Raw genomic sequence first — 17330 nt, forward strand, 5'->3', positions numbered from 1 at the left:
ACAAAGTGGCAGAGGAGCCACACACCCACTGTCCACTTAAGTTCCTGAGAGACATGGAGAAGGAAAGGCAACCAACGTTTGCGGACACCTACTAACCATGAGGTCAACCCTACGTCCTGATCGCCTGCTCCATGACACTGTGTTAGGTGTGGGGGATTCAGCGGTTGATTCAGACCAACAGAGCGAGGGCTCTCTTCACGGAGCCTATGTTCTAGGGCTGACCAGGCCACATGGTGGGAACCGGACATTCCAGGTGCTGGTTTTCATGTTCAGTGGATTTTGTAGTAGCTTCCTCCCTCCCAGCTCCCAACCCCCGACCCTCAACCCCAGCCTTTTCCCAAGACTAACTCCCCTGGCCTAGCTCTGTCCTCTGCGAGCACATGGGGATCCCCACGGTGTGGGTGGTGCACATTCCTGCGGAACTGCCGGGTAGGATCCTGGCAAAAGGAGCTCAGTCCTTCATTTGACTTCAGAACTTCCACTCTCCTTTTAAAATATCTGACACGGTTATAGGGAAATCTTATCCAGGAAAGAACCTAAAGCTTAGGGAAGAGTTGCCCACAGGTGGCTTGCCATCAAACACAAATTACTGGCAAATCTCCTCTCAACTTCTTTTTCTGGTGGAGGCACCGCACACTGGGGGGTCAGGGTTGGGACTGGCAGGGTGTAGCAAGAGCATCTGCCTCCCCTCACCCCATCTGTCCTGACGTACATGCTGGCTACTTTCCCTAATCATGGTGGGCTGGGGGGAGGGAGGCACCTTGGAGCAGCAGAGGTGGCCAGCCAGAGGCAGGGAGGGGAGGAGGCGAGGCCGGCGGGAGGATGGTGTGCCTGTGGCCCTGCTCACCGTCCAGCGTGGAGGATGCTCAGGGCCTTTCATCCTGCCTCCAACACCAACTCACCACACGACGAGGCCTCTGAGCAGCCACAGGTCACCTTATAGAACATGCGTTTGCTCAGGACCCTCTGTGGTGAGCTGACCAGCGTCGTGGTTGCTTCCAGGCCTCGTAGGGCCTCCTGGGTCCCCCTGCAGGTTGGCTCTGCGGCTTTGGGGGAAGTCGAGGGACAAGGCATCGGGCTCCGGGCCTCTCCACATTGCCCACTGGCTCCTTCCCAGCTGATGGATGCTTGTCGTTCTGCTTTGCGGGCGCCTCCCAGGACCCAGGGGGAGGCTCGCCTCATTTCTGTGGAGACCTCTGGCTGGACTCCTCGGCCTCTCCCAGGGGTGAGAGACGGCGGTTCCTGCAGCCTCAGGCCTGGCACCGGCTCGGCCCTGGTGGATCCAGGACCGGGGCCTCCAATCTCTCTCACTCTGGTTGGGGCCTCTTTGTCCCAGAGTGACCTCGCGGGTTGTCTCCGTGACCAGCTCTTCACGGCCCCTGCCATGGGTGATTTTCATTCCAGATGCGAGCCAGTGGATTCCTGAAAGGGACTATGTGGGCTTCGCTAGCCATCTCCGCTCTGGCCTCGGTCTGGCGGCGCTCTCCTCTGTGGTCTGGATGGGGGACGATGATGGACACAGGCTGCCCGTTGTTTTTGTTTTGTGATATTTAAAGCAACCAAAGCTCTCATTACTGTAATACAGTATGTGCCTGGGCTGGAGGGAGGAGCTGAATCCCTCCCGGGCCGGGGGGCAGTTCTGTTAGGTTGCGGTGAGCCTGGGCCTGGGTTCCGCACCACGCACAATAAAATTCAGCGTGTCAGGGCCGAGCGGGGCCTCATCCCAACCCCACTCCTCCTCATCCCAACCCCTCGTCTGTAGCCCAATCAGGGAAGGGGATCGCGAGTAGCGGAGCCAGGACCAGAGCTCAGATCCCGAGGTGCACTCGCTGCCAGGTGCTGTAGCTTCTGCGTCTGCCCTCCTCACTTGTTTGAGATCCTTCTGAGGCCCTGACCCTAATTTGCCATTTGTAATTTTATACCATGTTTCTTAACAAAGTGGGCCTTCCAAAATTGTCCAAGCTTCGAGAGCCGTAGAGACAGCTGCCACCTGACCAGAACTTTCAACTACCCCGAGCCGACCGTGTGGGTGAGTTCACGTGAGCAGTCCCGACGCTGCGATGCCAAACCCAGCTCCGAGCTCAGGTACCCGGGAGGCTCCCCTTCGTCCATCAGTGGGAAACAGTGAGCGGCGCGGTGGATCAGGTGGGAATGCCCTCCTCGAGTCGGGTTCACTGGCTGGCGTAGGGTCGAAATCTTGCAAGCCGAGTAGTTGACCATCGCCTCGTGCCTGACGACGATGTCCTGTAGCCTGGGAGTCGGGGTGCTGGGGAAAGCCCGCCCGGCCCAGCTTCAGAGCCATGGTAGCCAGCTGTCAGGAACCAGAGATGGAAGGCCATTGCACTCGCCACCCGTGCCACCTCCGGCCGATTTTCTCTTCTCAGTGTTTTCTTCTGTACAACGAGGATGATAATCGTAATAACCTCGGGGAGCTGCTAGGAGGGCCACGTGGGAATATTCAGGTGAGACTTAGCGTGCTGCCTGGCATTGAACACGTGCTCCACAAGTGTCTGCGTATTCTCAGGAGCCCTGCGAGGTGCCAAGGGTCCTCGCCCTCCAGGAGCTCCGAGTCCTGCTGCGGAGACAAGATTTTCGCACTGTCCGCAAGCCTGGTGATGGAGCGATAGAAGCCCCCACGGGGCACCTGCTAAGTTATGGGGTCTGGATGCCATGGTGTCGAGTTGGAGGAGGAGACCCCTTTAGGCTTGGGAGGAGGGCCGGGCAGGAGCGGGGCCAAGGGATGAAGCCTGTGTACTCCCCCCCTCCCAGCAGTCAGCAGGCCAACCGGCTCCCCTGGACGTTCCTGGGCGCCACGGACCCCCGGGGTCACCCATGCATCTACCCAGCACCTTCCATGCATATGTCCAGACTCTGCCCTGCCCTGGGGATTTAAAGCCACCTTGATAAGGTCCCTCCCTTGGGGGAGGCGCTCACAGCCCAGCCGGGAAGGGGAGGCCGTGGAGCAAGATCGCAGCCGACAAATGTTATGTCCGTGTCTGTTTCTGTCCCGAAGCCAAGCCTCGGAGCCCCAGGTGGGAGGGATGATGTGAGAGAATGTGTGATCTACCTGGTGGAAGGGGCTCCCTCTAGGCCACGTCCAGAGGAGCTGGAGGGGGTGGGCCTCCCGCCGGTGGAGTGGAGACAGTGGCTTGACCTCAGGGCGCCCCCAGACTGTGTGGAGAAAGCTCCCCGGCCGGGACGGGGCAGGTCCAGGTCCTCGGTTCCGCACTTGGCCCTGGTGACGTGGCGTCTTGGCCCCCGGCTGGGAGTCGGGGGGCACGGGCCTGGCGGGCTGGAAGGGGGGCTCTTCCGACAGTAGGGGCCAGAGGCCGGCACAGGTGGCTCGGTGGGGAACCTCCTGAAGCAGATGGAGTCTGCAGGTGTCTCCGACCCTTTTTTTTTTTTTTTTTTGGTGTCTCCGACCCTTAAATAAACTTCTGTTCTCTGCCCGCTTGCTTTGGGGGCTGTCATCGAAGGCGGCAGAGGAGGGACCGTCTAGCGGCCACGAAGGCAGCCCGCTGGAAGGTGTGAGAAGCGCGGCTCCTCTGGCCAAGCGCCTTCCTACTCGGCTGGGAGTGCAGGCTGCGGGGGCTGTTGGTGGGGGCGTGGGGACCCCGACGGGACCAGGCTGTGCCATTCAAACCCAAGTGCCACTAAGAGGCTTTCGGGCTCCACGATCTGGGCAGAAAGCCCGGGGCCCCGTGTGTCCAGGGTGGCAGAGCCCAGCAGCCTGGGGGTCTGTGCGTCCCTGGGCCCCAGCTCAGTAACACCCCAGGTTCCACTGTGCCCTGTGAGCCCTGGAGCCAGGGCCGGGTGCCAGCCTGCTCACCCGCTGTCTGGCTGGTTTTCCTGCATTTGTCTGTGCATCTGTGGCCCGGAGCTGGCATTGATGGCTTTTTTTTTCCCCAAAGATTTTATTTATTTATTCATGAGAGACACAGAGAGAGAAAGAGAGAGAGAGAGAGAGAGAGAGAGAGAGAGAGAGAGAGAGGCAGAGACCAGGCAGAGGGAGAAGCAGGCTCCATGCAGGGAGCCCGATGCGGGACTCGATCCCGGGACCCCAGGGTCATGCCCTGAGCTGAAGGCAGGCACTCAACCGCGGAGCCACCCGGGTGGCCCTGATGCTTTTTGTTGTGTTGTCTTCAGGTGACCAGGCCTGGGCTGGGCCCACCCCAGACGCCCTTGTCACCGTGGCCGCTGGCCTGGTTTCCTTCTCGGCCGCCATCCTATGCATGATTCCGCTACTAAATAACAACTAAATATGAACAAGCACCTGCCATCTCCCGGGCACTGCGCTGCAAGCCCTTTATGTGCATCATCCCATCTAATTGTAACAGCAACATCATTTTCAAATTGTGTCCGTATCTCATACCGTCCTGGTCTCTAGATAAGTGCCTTTTAATCACGGCATTAATTGGTATCTGGTTGTTTAAAGGGCCTGACGTGGGGCAGCTGGCTGGCTCAGCTGGGAGAGCGCATGGCTCTTGATGGTCGTGGGTTCAAGCCCCAGGTTGGGTGTGGAGCCTACTTTAAAATAATAATAAATGAAGGGTCTGACCTATATTATGGCTGAAGGTTTCACCACACGCCCTGGTTGCCAGGGTCTCAGAGGTGAAGTCCTCCTGCTGAGGGTGGCAGAGGAGGAGAGGGATGGTCCGAGCTCTTTGTGGCAAAAGCCCCGTGGTTAGCGCACGTATTCAGGAGGCCCTGAGTACGTAAAGGGGAGACACTCGGGTTGCTTTGCTGCAAGGGAGGTCCCAGCTGGTGTCTGGGAAAGAGGATCTGAGAGCCTGTCGTGGAGAAACTCTGGCGGAACAGAAAGCGGGGCTCTCTGGCAGCGCACTGGCGTCCTCTCGGGTTCAGGAGAGCTTCCTGCCACCCGATGGGACGGGATCCACTCGCGTCCCGGAGAGTCTGCAGGTGTGATCATTGGGCTCCTGCAGGGAGACAGCCGCCCAATGGGGCCCCGGGCTGTTAAGGCGCCAGCACAACCATGGGCCCCGAGAGAGGGCAGCCCAGGGCGGGGGGGCGAGGGTGCAGGGAGCCCGAGGCCTGCAGGTGGTGCAGCCGGGTGTGCCGTCATACCCAGGGACCCGCAGCGCGATCACGTCACTGTCCCCACACGTGTGGCCACCGCCTGGCTCTCCTGGGCCCCAGGCCGCCTCGTGCTGTGCTGCATCACAGTTCAGGACCTTTTATGGTCGTCAGGCGACAGCAGGTAAAGGACCCAGTCGGTTTGTCCAGAGGCAGCGTCACTCACGGTGACCTTTAGCGCGCAGGTCCAAGGCCAGGGGTTGGTGTTGTTGGCCTTGCCTGCTTTATGAGCAAGGAGGGGACCGGTCGGCCAGGCCTCGTGTCCTCTGAGCACCCGCCGGATAGCTGCTAGCTGGTGCAAAAACTAAAGGCACAGGTAAGAAGCACGCTTTTGGCCTCTGACTCGGCAGATTGATGGAGGGGTCCACGCGTGGGGGCAGCGAGAGTCAGATGGAAATGCAGACACGCAGGAGCACCCTGGCTGGGCCATGTTCCTTTTTTTTTTTTAAAGATTTTATTTATTTATTCATGAGAGACACACAGAGAGAGGCAGAGACACAGGCAGAGGGAGAAGCAGGCTCCCTGCGGGGACCCTGACACGGGATTCGATCTCGGGTCTCCAGGATCGCGCCCTGGGCCACCCAGGTGCCCCAGTAATTAAAAAATCTTAGAAAAAAAAGAAATGAGTTATCTGAGAGAGACAGGGCCTAAGGAAGGTGTGTGTGCTCAGAGGTTTAGGAAGGAAGAAGAGGAGGTCGGCCCGGGGCAGGCCGTGAGGCAAGAGGGCAGAGCTGGTCTGGGGGACCAGAGGCTGGGCCCAGGCCCTGCCCCACGGTTGCCTGTGTTGAGGCCTCTCCGCTTTCCAGGCTGTCCCACTTTCCTCACCTTTAACCAGAGGGGATGGAGACGGGTGAGCTCTCAGGTCCCCTAAACTCCCACTGCTGTGGGTCCATATATTTGAAGACTGGTGTCTTTATTCCATAACCCCCAAGCCCCTCAGAACCTAATCCCTTGTGCCAAGACCTTCCAGCGCCTGGAAATGCACGCAGGTGCACACAGGCTGCCCTCTGCTCCCCTGTGTGGGGTGGGGACTGGGGGAGGAGGGGTGAGGGCCTGGGGCAGAGCGTGGGACGAGGGAGGGCATGGGAGGCTGGTGGGAAAGCTGCTCAGGTGCCGGCCCACGGGGGGTTAGGTGCCAAGGAGGGATGCACATGAAGACGCAGGGGCTGCTGGAGCTCAGTGGGGCTCGGTGAGCACCCCTGGGACCCCGCAGGCCCTGGGGTGCTGGGCCACAGCTCTTTCTGTGTTTGCAAACTGCCCTGCCCTCGCTGTGTCCTTACCCTCCTTCTGCCTCCTGCTCATCCCGCGAAGGCGTCAGATGTGACACCGATGATGCGGAAAGTAACCTCGCACAATGTCACACAGTCAGGGTTCTGGGCTCCATGTGTCCCTGGCCGGGGGCAGAGTCTTCTGGGGCCAGGATGTCACTCAGCATCCTGTCGTCTCCACAGAGGCCGAGGGGCAGAAAGCGAGAGCTACCTGGCTTCCCTCCTCCTCCGCCGCGGCAGACCCAGGTTGTGTCCACCTTCCAGCCCGAGGAGCGAGGAGGAGGAGGGAGCAAAGTGCTCTTCCAAGCAAGGCAGCCACACAGCTCGCAGACTCACGGCCTCTGAGCCGGGACGGTGACCTCGGGTGGCCGGGGCATGGCCTGTGTGCAAACACAGATGGGGCGGTGGGGGCCTCGGCCTTAGCTCTGCGGGGCTACACTTTGCAAAGCGCGAGGCTGGGCCTCCCAGAGGAAGGACAGGCATGAGGAGACTTAGTAAGTCTCTGGGAGCCCATCACCCGAGGCTGGCTGGTGTGTGAGTGTGCCCTTGCACATGCATCCGCGCGCACGTGTGTGTGTGTGTGTGTGTGTGTATGGGTGTGTGTCTGGGGGCCCGACTCTTGCCAAAACCAAGCTCATTTCTGCATATTTGTTTGCTGAGTATTAAACACTCCAAAGATTGCTCTTTCGAATTGTTGAATCTGAGATGAAAATGAGTCAGCAGAGAGGAAAACAAGCCTGGAGGCCCCGATGGCCGCTGCATGAAAACATGCGGCCCTAAAGCAAGCAAGTGGGGCTTCTCTACCTGCCTCGGCCCCCCCGCCCGTGCCCCCGAGCCCCCCGCCCCCCAGTACCCATGGCTTCCCAGTACCAGCGTCTGCTGCAGCCTGACCGGTGCCTGCGAGCCTTCCAGAACCCCGCCCTTGCCCGTGGGGAAGGCCTGTCCTTAGGCTAGAGGCTACAGATGACTTTCCGGGAGGGCAGGCACTTCCTCTTCAGACCCCAGAGCAGCCTGAACAAGAAAATCTCTGCTGGGAATCCAGGAAGGCACCGTCGTCTCGAACCTTCTCTCAGGCCTTGGGACCTGGGAAGCCCGCTGGCCGGGGAGGATGACCATCTGCCAAATCAGATGCGCCTCGCTTCGGAGCCGGGCTGTCTTCCTGAAAACTTGACCGTGACCGCATTTAAGCACACCGGGGCATGCTCTGAATGCCCTGGAAGGATTTACCGGTCAAGGGAACCCGGTGCCCGGTGCGCCAAGCGAACGACTGTTTGTAAGGTGGAGCCCCACTCGTGATTCAGGAGGTCAGTAAGTAGATGGGGCGGTTCTGGGTGCTGCGCGTCGGTGCCCTCGTACCCCGTGGAAAGCTCTTATTCAGGGGTACCTGGCGCTTCAGGGCTGTGCAGAGAGTTCTTGTGAAATGTGGATAAACGCTGCGTGATTTATGAGTTTGGCAAGTTCAGACGCTTCTCCGAGTGGGGCATGTACCCCCGGTTCTGCTGCAGGGAAGAAGGCGTGGGTGCTGCTATTCGCATCGGGGGGGAGGAGAAAGCTTGACTATGTGTGAGTTAGGGTCACTCCAAAGGTGATTGGGAGGAACAGAGACGCCCGCGGTTCCCATCCAGTGAGGGCGAGAGGTCCCCAGGGGTCCCCGCCCAGCCTACCTGCCGTGTCAGAGTGGAAATGATGGTGCGTTGTTCCCCCCAAATAAATGCAGTTACCTGTGATGGCTACATTTCTAAAGATGTTTCTCTTTATATCTACCTATGTGTCATCGAAATCTCTATCATCTATCATCTATCATCCATCTATCATCTATCATCTATAATCCATCTATCATCTATCATCTATTATCTGTCTATATCTATCATCTATCTGTCTATATCTATCATCTATCATCTATCATCTATCAATTATCTATCATCTATCTATCATCTATCTATCTATCTATCTACCTATCTATCTATCTATCTATCATCTATCATGTACATTCAGTTCTCTAGCAAAGGAAGAGACATGGTGTGGGGCTCCGGTTTGGGAGCCCTGAAAGGCTGTTCCTTGAACCAGGATGGAGCGAGACACCTGACCTTGCCCCGCACCCCGCCTCATTCAGCATCCCAAAGGCATTCAGACCCCTCTCCTAAGTTGCTGTGTCCCGTCCTCAGCTGCCATCCTATTTGGGTGCCAGAGCAGAGCCTGTTACTAGGGCAACAGTCTGACTTTTCAAGGCGGTTGGAGAAGAGGAGTGTGTGTCTCCAGGTGCGTGTGGAGCTGCAGGTGACACAGGACAGACCAGGAGCGAGCCCTTCCCGTGTGAACTCTCCATAGGATGGGATGGTGTCGGGCACAAGGTGCTGATGACTCGCTGCATGTGCTCCCGACTGTGTTTCAGAAAGAAGCTTTTAGAAATTCACTCAGTTACTGCGGTAACTTGTCACAAGTTTGATCTTCTAGATTCTTGTTTTTTTTGTTTTTGTTTTTTTTCATCCTTGCCGATTTCTAGTTGTGGCCATCACACTCCCACCTGCCTCCCACTTACTTCCTGGTTTTCCTGAAGACTTTGACCCACAACCTGTCCAGATTCTGGTGTGGGCAGACCTGAGATGGAGCGCCAACCGTTCCCGTCAGGTCTGGGGGGTCCTGAGCCATGGCTCCCTTTGGGATCAGTTTGGAGTGTTCATCCAGCTTGGCCAGGGGAGGGGATTTTTGACTGTGAAGAGGGAAGTGAGTTCTTTATGACAAGGGACATTCTCAGGGCACTTGGGTGGCTCAGCAGTTGAGCATCTGCCTTGGGCTCAGGTCATGATCCCGGGGTCCTGGGATCGAGTCCCACATCGGGCTCCTCGCAGGGAGCCTGCTTCTCCCTCTGCCTCTCTCTCTCTGTCTCTCTCATGAATAAATAAATAAAATATTAAAAAAAAAAAAAAGGAGACACCTTCTCTCTGAGCTACATACCTAATGATATTCTTTGGAAAATATTGGTCTGTGAGTGGGTGAAGGGACCTACGTCCTTACTTTCCTAGTCTGTAAAGGGAGGTGGTAATCTTTCTCCTCAGGATTGTTGTGAGGCTCAATAATAATGTGTTTATAAGCACCTACTGAAGTGCAAGTGTTCTAGAAAAAGAAAAGCTCAACAAAGTAAGGTATAAGCAGCAATTCTCAACTGGTTTTTTTTTTGCTTCTACTTTATTCATGTATGAGATGTCCTAATCAATAAGACTGCTCAGGGATCCCTGGGTGGCGCAGCGGTTTGGCGCCTGCCTTTGGCCCAGGGCACGATCCTGGAGATCCGGGATCGAATCCCACGTCGGGCTCCCGGTGCATGGAGCCTGCTTCTCCCTCTGCCTATGTCCCTGCCTCTATCTCTCTCTCTCTCTCTGTGTGACTATCATAAATAAATAAAAATTAAAAAAAAAAAAGACTGCTTAGACCCACAAGTGCTTCTTCAGATACAAGACCAGTCCCCCACATACCTCTAACCTCTGGGACATGCATGGTTGCAAGCACCCCTCCCCCCCAGATTCTGATAGACTGCCCCCAGAAAATTGTTTTTTGTCACAAAAACCAATGTAGAAGACATTAACAAGGAACACATTTTCCTTGTTAAGGATCCAAACACGACAAATAAGGCTAGAGTTTCCTTTGGATCGCCATCCCCAATATCCTCTGCCAAGCACTCCAGTCTCTGAGGGACCTACTGTTATCAACACTGTCTCCGAAGGGTCCTTGCTCTGCCTCTGTTTACCTTCTTATTTGAACACTGGGGCGAGCACTAGAGTGAAGCTTGTTTTTAGGGCAGTGTTTACCCTTCTAGAGCTTTTGTGTACGTATAAAAGTATGTGAGTGTGTGGGTGTGTGTGCACTCACCCATAAAGATTTACATAGATCTTGTAACATGTTTGTTTATTCAAAAATACAACATAGACACCTAACTATGTCACTATCCAGCTCATCCTTTTAAAGTCTTGCATAGTATTTCACAGTAGGATATACCATAGTTTCTGGCATTCTCATATTTGTAGTAATTTCCCCCAAGTTTTTGTTATTTAAAAAAAAATATTGTGCCAATCGTGTCTTCACATCCTTGCCAACACTTCTCTCTCTCTCTCCCTCTCTCTCTTTGATACTGGCCTTTCTGACAAGTGTGAGGTGATAACTCATTGCAGTTTTGATTTTGATTTGCCTGATGATGAATGATGTTAAGCATTTTTTTTTCATATACCTTTTGTCCATTCATGTGTCTTCCTTGGAGAAATGTCTATTCAAGTCCTTAACCCATTTAAAAATTGGGTTATGAGTTTTTGGCTATTGAGTTGTAGTATTTTTTTAATATATTCTGATTATTAATCCCTTATCAGATGTATGGTTTACAGATATTTTCTCCCATGGTATGGGTTGCCTTTCACTCTGTCGATGGTTTCCTTTGCTGTGGAGAAGCTTTTTAGTTTGGTGTAGTCTTGCTTGTTTATTTTTGTTGTTGTTGCCTATGCTTTTGGTGTCGTATCTATGAAATCATCGCCAAGACTGATGTCATGAAGCTTTTCCCATGTTTTCTCCCAGGAGTTGTAAAGTTTCAGGTCTTACGTTCAAGACTTCAATCCATTTTGAGTTGATCCTTGTGTGTGGTATAAGATCAGGGTCCAATTCCATTCTTTTACATGTGGGTATCGGTTTTCTCAATACCATTTTTGAAGAGACTATTCCTTTCTCCAATTGTGTATTCATGGCATCCTTCTCAAAGATAAGTTGGCCACAGCCACTATGGAAGACAGTATGCAGATTCATTAAATCCTACTTCTGGGGATTTTTTCTTTTATTTTCTTTCTTTCTTTCTTTCTTTCTTTCTTTCTTTCTTTCTTTTCTTTTTTTTTTTTTTTTGATTTTTTTCAAGAGGATTGGAATCAGGATCTTGAAGAAGTACTAGCACTCCCACATTCATTGCAGTACTATTCACAAGAGCCAAGATGTGGAGACAATCCAGATATTGATACATAAATGAATAAAAAAATGTGGCCTGTACACACAATGGAATATTATATTATTCGGCCTTCAAGAAGAAAGACATTCTGTAACATGCAACAACATTGATGAACCTTTAGGACATTATGTTAAGTGAAATAAATCAGTCACAGAAGGACAAATACTGCATAGTTCCAAGATATTATAATTATATTATATATTATATCCTGCCCTCAGCCCAGCGCGTGATTCTGGATCTCCCTCTGCCTGTGTCTCTGCCTCTCTTTCTGTCTCTCTCATGAATAAATAAATAAAATCTTAAAAAAAATTATCTAATGGAAGAGTGGAATGGTGGTTGCCAGGGACTGAGGGGAAGGGGAAATGGGGAGCTACTAATCAACAGGCATAAAATTAAGATTGAGCAAGACGAATGCATTCTAGAAATCTGATGTACCACATTGTACCTACAGTGAACGACAACATATTGAACACTGGAAAATTTATTAAGAGAGGAGATCTTACGTTAAGTGTTCTTACCACAATAAAATAAAATTTTAAAAATATTCCAAAGCACTTCTTTGTACACAGCCCATCGTGCAGGTTCATAAATCTTTCTCTAGAGTAGCTAATAATAAGTGGAATAGATGGATGATAGGGTATATGCAGTTTTAAATTTAAATTATTGTCTAATTTACACAGCCAGCGGCAGACTACAAGAGTATTTATTCCCCCACATTGTTGCCACATCCCATATTATCACACTTAAAAATTTTGCCAACCTAATGAGTCAAATTGGTACTTAATGACGGTTTTAGTGTTTGTCTTTCTGATTCTTAATGAGGTTCAATACTTTTAGATGTTTACTGGCATTATATTGTTTCTTCTGTTAAATGCTTTTAATTTACTTGGCTGATTTTAATAGTGGTTTTCAAAAAATGATCCATGTATCCATATTTACATGGGAAATTACTTAGTTATAAAATTAAAAAAAAATAAAATTTCAAAGATCTATCTTAGCCTGTTGCTTCTCTGTTATGTTTATGATGCCTTTGGTCTCAAAGGCATTTAACATTTTGATGGAAGATTTTATCTTTTTTTTTTCATTTTTGGATTTGTTTCCTTTGTCTCATTTGTGTAGGCCTTCCTTATGGTTAGCTTCTAGCAAATGCTATACTTTCTTGAAATACTTTTAGGGTTCTACTTCTACATTTTGCGCTTTCTGTTTTGTGTGTGAGTTATGGGTATACCTTTATTTGTTTCCGAATACAAATGAACTGTTTCACTGATTTTGAATACCCCTTTTAGAATTTAGTAAGTTCCCATTTATATATGAGTTTTTTCTGGGTTGCCTGTTCTCTTCATTGTTCTCTTTATATATTTCTGTGCCAATCCCACACTCGGACAGGGCTTTCCTGACCACCGTACCTGAAGTAGCCCTCATTTACTGTCTACTGCATCGCCCCATTGCGTTTTCTTCATGGCACACACATCTCTTTAGAGTTCTTGTTTATTGATTTGTTCGCTTGTGGATTGCAAGCTTCATGATGGCAGCTCCAAGCTGCCTTTTTTAGCATGTGGAATAGCACCCGTAGACACTTAGAGCATAGCTACTGGAAGATGGGATGAAAGAACACCCCTTGGGCAAGGATATTTACAGTTGAGCTTTATTTTCAAAGCTTGCATGAATTGTAAAAAAGATTTGTACTATTAACCAAAGAAGTGGATAGAGAAGGGCCTTTCTACATCCTTGAAGTTCTCCTATGTGTGTTTGTGGCTTCTATTCACATTGTCACATTGCTTAAATATGGAACCTTTGGAAAAACTCCCCCAAAGGGGCAGAAAGGGGTGATGTATGCTTATCATAAACCTCGGGTACACTTCCTTTTAGGGTATGGAATTTAGCGTGGCCAAATGTAGTCATTGAATATGTGGCCCTAAGCAATCATTAATTCACGCTGCAAATATTTATCCAGCACTCTGGTAGGTGTTGAGAAAGCAATGGCGAGTAGAATAAACATGGAACTTATAGGGGGAGGGGTGTAGGGGGAGAACCTGATTAGACACTACAGCAAAGAGTATGTAATTAGAAACTAGGATCATTTCTTTGTAGAAAAATAATAAGAAGCTTTTAGTGCGTGCAACCAGAGGGCCAGAGAGTAGTTCACAGAGGAAGTGACTACTGAACAGAGCTTTGATGTAGACAAAGAGAGCACGAAGCATTTTGGCGGAGGTCCTGAGACAGAAGCAGAAGTGTAGCTCTGGTGACGTGCGTGGGCAGAGGCCAGATCAAAGGATGACGACAAAGACAAAACAAACAATGACGACGACAAACCCCATGTGGGTATTGGAGTAATACAAACCCTGGGTTCTCATGAGTTTTGGCACCTGTCAGCTGTGTAACCAGATCAGTTTTAACCTCTTCTTCCTCAGTTACCTTGCTGATGAAAACTAACCAACTTGGGTTACCGTGAATATTACATGAGAGAGTCTTTGGCACGTGTTAGAGATCCGTGGTGTAGTTAGGGTACTTCACTTCTTCCGTGTTTGTTAGCTGCCAACACCTTAATTTTAAGCAAGCAAAGCAGAAATAGTCACTTGTTTTGGGGATTCACAGCCTGAAACCAAGCTGCAGTTTCCAAAAGGAAATGCAGTCAAAATTTTTTGAGCATCTAATAGGTTCTACCTCATTCCGTGAAAAACCATTTTTGAGCACCTGCTTTGTGCAAAATAGAAAGTATTCTTCTGGGGATACAAGGATGAGCCATTTTGAAGGTAATGACTACATGGGTAAATTTATAACTATGTCACAGAGAATCTACAGGAGGCAAGATCAGTGTGTGTTTTGGTGAGCGAGTGAGGTATAAAAGACGGTCCCAGTAGAAGGAACCACCGGGGATGGCTATGGAGGGGAGGAGGGCATGGCCAATAACTCAGGAGAAAGGTGCCATGAGAGAGAATTGTAGGACTCCCTTACAAAAGGAGAGGGCAGTTGGCCTCAGCAGTGCTCACAGGGCCAAATGGTTGCACGCAAGGAGCTCAGTCTTTGTGGAAGGGCATCCTGGATCGTGGTCATAGCTGGTGCTGGAGTACAGCCATGACCAATGTCTCCAAGATCTGTCTGCGTGCTTCTCTGGACATACTAGTTTGGGGACTCATTGATGGAAACACGACATTCCTGCTGCTGGCAGTGACTAGGGATGCTGGGACACATATCTACCCGTCCAAATCAGTGCTATGAGACCATGCTTATCTTTTGTGGTCTTTGGATCACCCATCGCTGACCCCCACCATAAGGCCACTTTAGTCTTGTGTGTTTGACTAGTTTTGGCTCCATCCTCTTCAGGCATATGAATAACTGCTTTGGTGCTGTGGTTTGGTTTTTTTTTTTTTTTTACCACTTTTTTTGAGGAGGGCAGATCAGAGTTCTACTGCCTAGAAAACATAATGGAAAGCTTCTGTTTCCTCAAACAGGGTCTTGGCTATGTTAGCCCATTATTTACTCTCTCCCCATTATAGCCCATTATAATCCTACTAGCTTTCAAGAACCTGATCAGATCAGAGTTCTCCATGAAACCTTCTTTAATCACCCCAGCTGAACGGGATTTTGTCTTCCTTTATAATTATGTATTACAGATTATTTATAACAGTGGATCCAGTGTTTGGTTGATGATTGGTGTTACCTGGAGGAAACTTTTGAAGAAAATTTTTATTCTAGAACAACTTTATATTTACAGAATCAATGCAAAGATAGTGCATGAAATTCCTGTTTATCCAATAGCCAGTGTGTCTCCTATTATTAACATCGTACATTAGTATAGGACCTTTGTCACAGTAAATGAACCAATGTTGATACGTTATTATTAACTAAAGTCTATACTTTATTCAGAAGTCCTCAGTTTTCTGCTGATGTCCTTTATCTGTTCCAGGATGGTCCTTCAGGGCACCACACTACCTGTAGTTATTATGTCTCCTAAGTCTCCCTTAGCTGTGACAGTTTCTTGGACTTTCTTTTTTCTTTTTTTTTTTTTTCTTGGACTTTCTTGTCTTTGGTGATCTTGACAGTTTTGAAGATTACTCAATAGGGATTTTGGAAAATGTCCCTAAATTTGGATCCGTCTGATGGTTTTCTCATGATCAGACTGAGGTAATGAGTTTTTAGGAGGAAACCACAGAGGCTAAGTACCATTCTCATCACATCATATCCAGGATATGTAGTATCAGTATGACTTATCAGTGGTGAGGCTAACCTCCATCACCTGGCTTGAGGTAGTGTTCATCAAGTTCCTCTGCTGAAGAGGTCCTGTCTCCATGTCCATACTGGGCTCTTTGGGAGAAAGTCACTGTGCGCAGTTCACCCTAAGGGGAGAGGTTATGTGTCAACTCTTTTAAGAGCAGAGTGTCTGCCTAAATTATTTAGAATTTTTTTGAATGGGAAATTTTTCTGTTCTCCCCATTTGTTTATTCAATCATTTATTTATATCAACACGGACTTGTAGATATTTATTTTATACCTTGAGTTATAATCCAATACTACTTTATTTATTTTGTCACTCCAGATGTTCCAGCTTTGGCCACTGGGAACTTTTTCAGTTGGTTCCCGTGTCCCTTTGATATGTCCCCATCATTTTGGGGGGTGTATGCTTTCTTGATTTCTGTCACTAAAAGATTCTGTATGTGTCCTGCCCCAGACCTGGGATCAGCCACGTCTCCAGGGAACTCTGGTTCCTTTTTTTGGAGTATTGAAAACCAAGATGGGGGCACCAGGCTTACTTGCGGACATCATGGTGTCTGGCTTCCAGGCCCTCTTGGCCGACACAGCAAAGAGACCATGTGTGTATGCTAACCTGTATATATGCCTATATCTGTAAATGTTCCATATGTAACCGTATGTATTTCTATTAAGCTGAATGTGAGTTCATACTCAGTGTCTCAACCCTAAGCCCTTACCACACAGGTCATTTGGGGGAATTTAAAGACACAGAATCCCAGGTACCTACCACTCAGGAGCCAGTAAAGTCAGGATCAATATTGACCTTAGATCTTTTGAAAGGCAAACACATTAACACCATTGAATGTTTTTCTTGGTTTAGTTTTGGAATCAATATCAAAATTATGAAAACTTCATAAACATAGGTTTTGTTTTCTCACCATTCACAATTTGGGTAGTTTTATATCTCAGTAAAAGTTTGTTGCCTGTCTAAAATTTTGCTAATTTTAATTCCACAATCTAATAGAGTTTGGAAATTCCTACATGATGTGACTTTTGAGTGTCCCAATGGTTCTCAAAGTCTGTGATTTGAAGTCCTTGATATAGAAATAAAAACTCTAAGAACACAAATATAATCGTACAAGTCATATTGATTCATGTTGACAGTATTTATGTCACTCATTTCCTCTCCTCTTTCTTGTTTTCTCGAATTTTTTGGTGGGCTGCAGTCTCCAGTTCCAACACCATCTTGTGAGCTGAACTCCGTTCCCAGGATGCCCTTGATGCTGCTCCTGCTGCTGCCCATCTTGAGTTCTGCAAAAGCTCAGGTTAATCCAGGTAACACAGCCATTGCTCAGCCACATGCTGGAAGAGTCCATCAGTGTTCATCCTGGGAAAGACTCTGCCAAGGGTACCCAAAGGGTTCCTTCCTTCCTTCTCTTGCTTTTCCTTCCTTCCTTCCTTCCTTCCTTCCTTCCTTCCTTCCTTCCTTCCTTCCTTCTTCTTTCTTTCCTTCTCTCTTTTTTCTTTATCTCTTTCTTTCTCTCTCTTTCCTCCTCCCTCCCTCTCTCCTTCCTTCCTTCCTTCCTCTTACTTTCATGATGAACATGTCCAAAATAGAATCAGAAACTAATGTCCTGTGTCTGTATAACATCTTGACTATCAAAAAAGAGTTCCTGATAAAAAGTAGGGTGGAGGAAATGGGAATTAAAAAAAAAAAAAGTGGAAGAAGCAGGCATTTGCTTCTGCATCTTCTAAGAAAGAGAAGGAGAGAATTTTTAGATGCCATGTAGAACCTCTGC

At 49.5% G+C, this 17330-nt stretch overlaps 1 protein-coding gene across 6 annotated transcripts in view; it reads left to right on the forward strand.

Annotated features, from left to right (window-relative positions):
* The window catches only part of DDR2 (discoidin domain receptor tyrosine kinase 2), a 150993-nt gene that overhangs the window by 71853 nt on the left and 61810 nt on the right, over positions 1-17330 (forward strand). For 4 of the 6 annotated variants that reach the window (XM_041773660.1, XM_041773659.1, XM_041773658.1 and 1 more), the window contains one exon: positions 16758-16866. In XM_041773660.1, coding sequence (XP_041629594.1) covers positions 16758-16866 — 109 coding nt within the window. Of the gene's footprint in view, positions 1-5330; positions 5411-7276; positions 7667-16757; positions 16867-17330 lie in introns of those variants that run through there. The other 2 variants (XM_041773662.1, XM_041773661.1) reach the window with 2 other exon arrangements.

This window comes from Vulpes lagopus, chromosome 11 (genome assembly GCF_018345385.1).
Source record: "Vulpes lagopus strain Blue_001 chromosome 11, ASM1834538v1, whole genome shotgun sequence".
NCBI classification, from domain to species: domain Eukaryota; kingdom Metazoa; phylum Chordata; class Mammalia; order Carnivora; family Canidae; genus Vulpes; species Vulpes lagopus.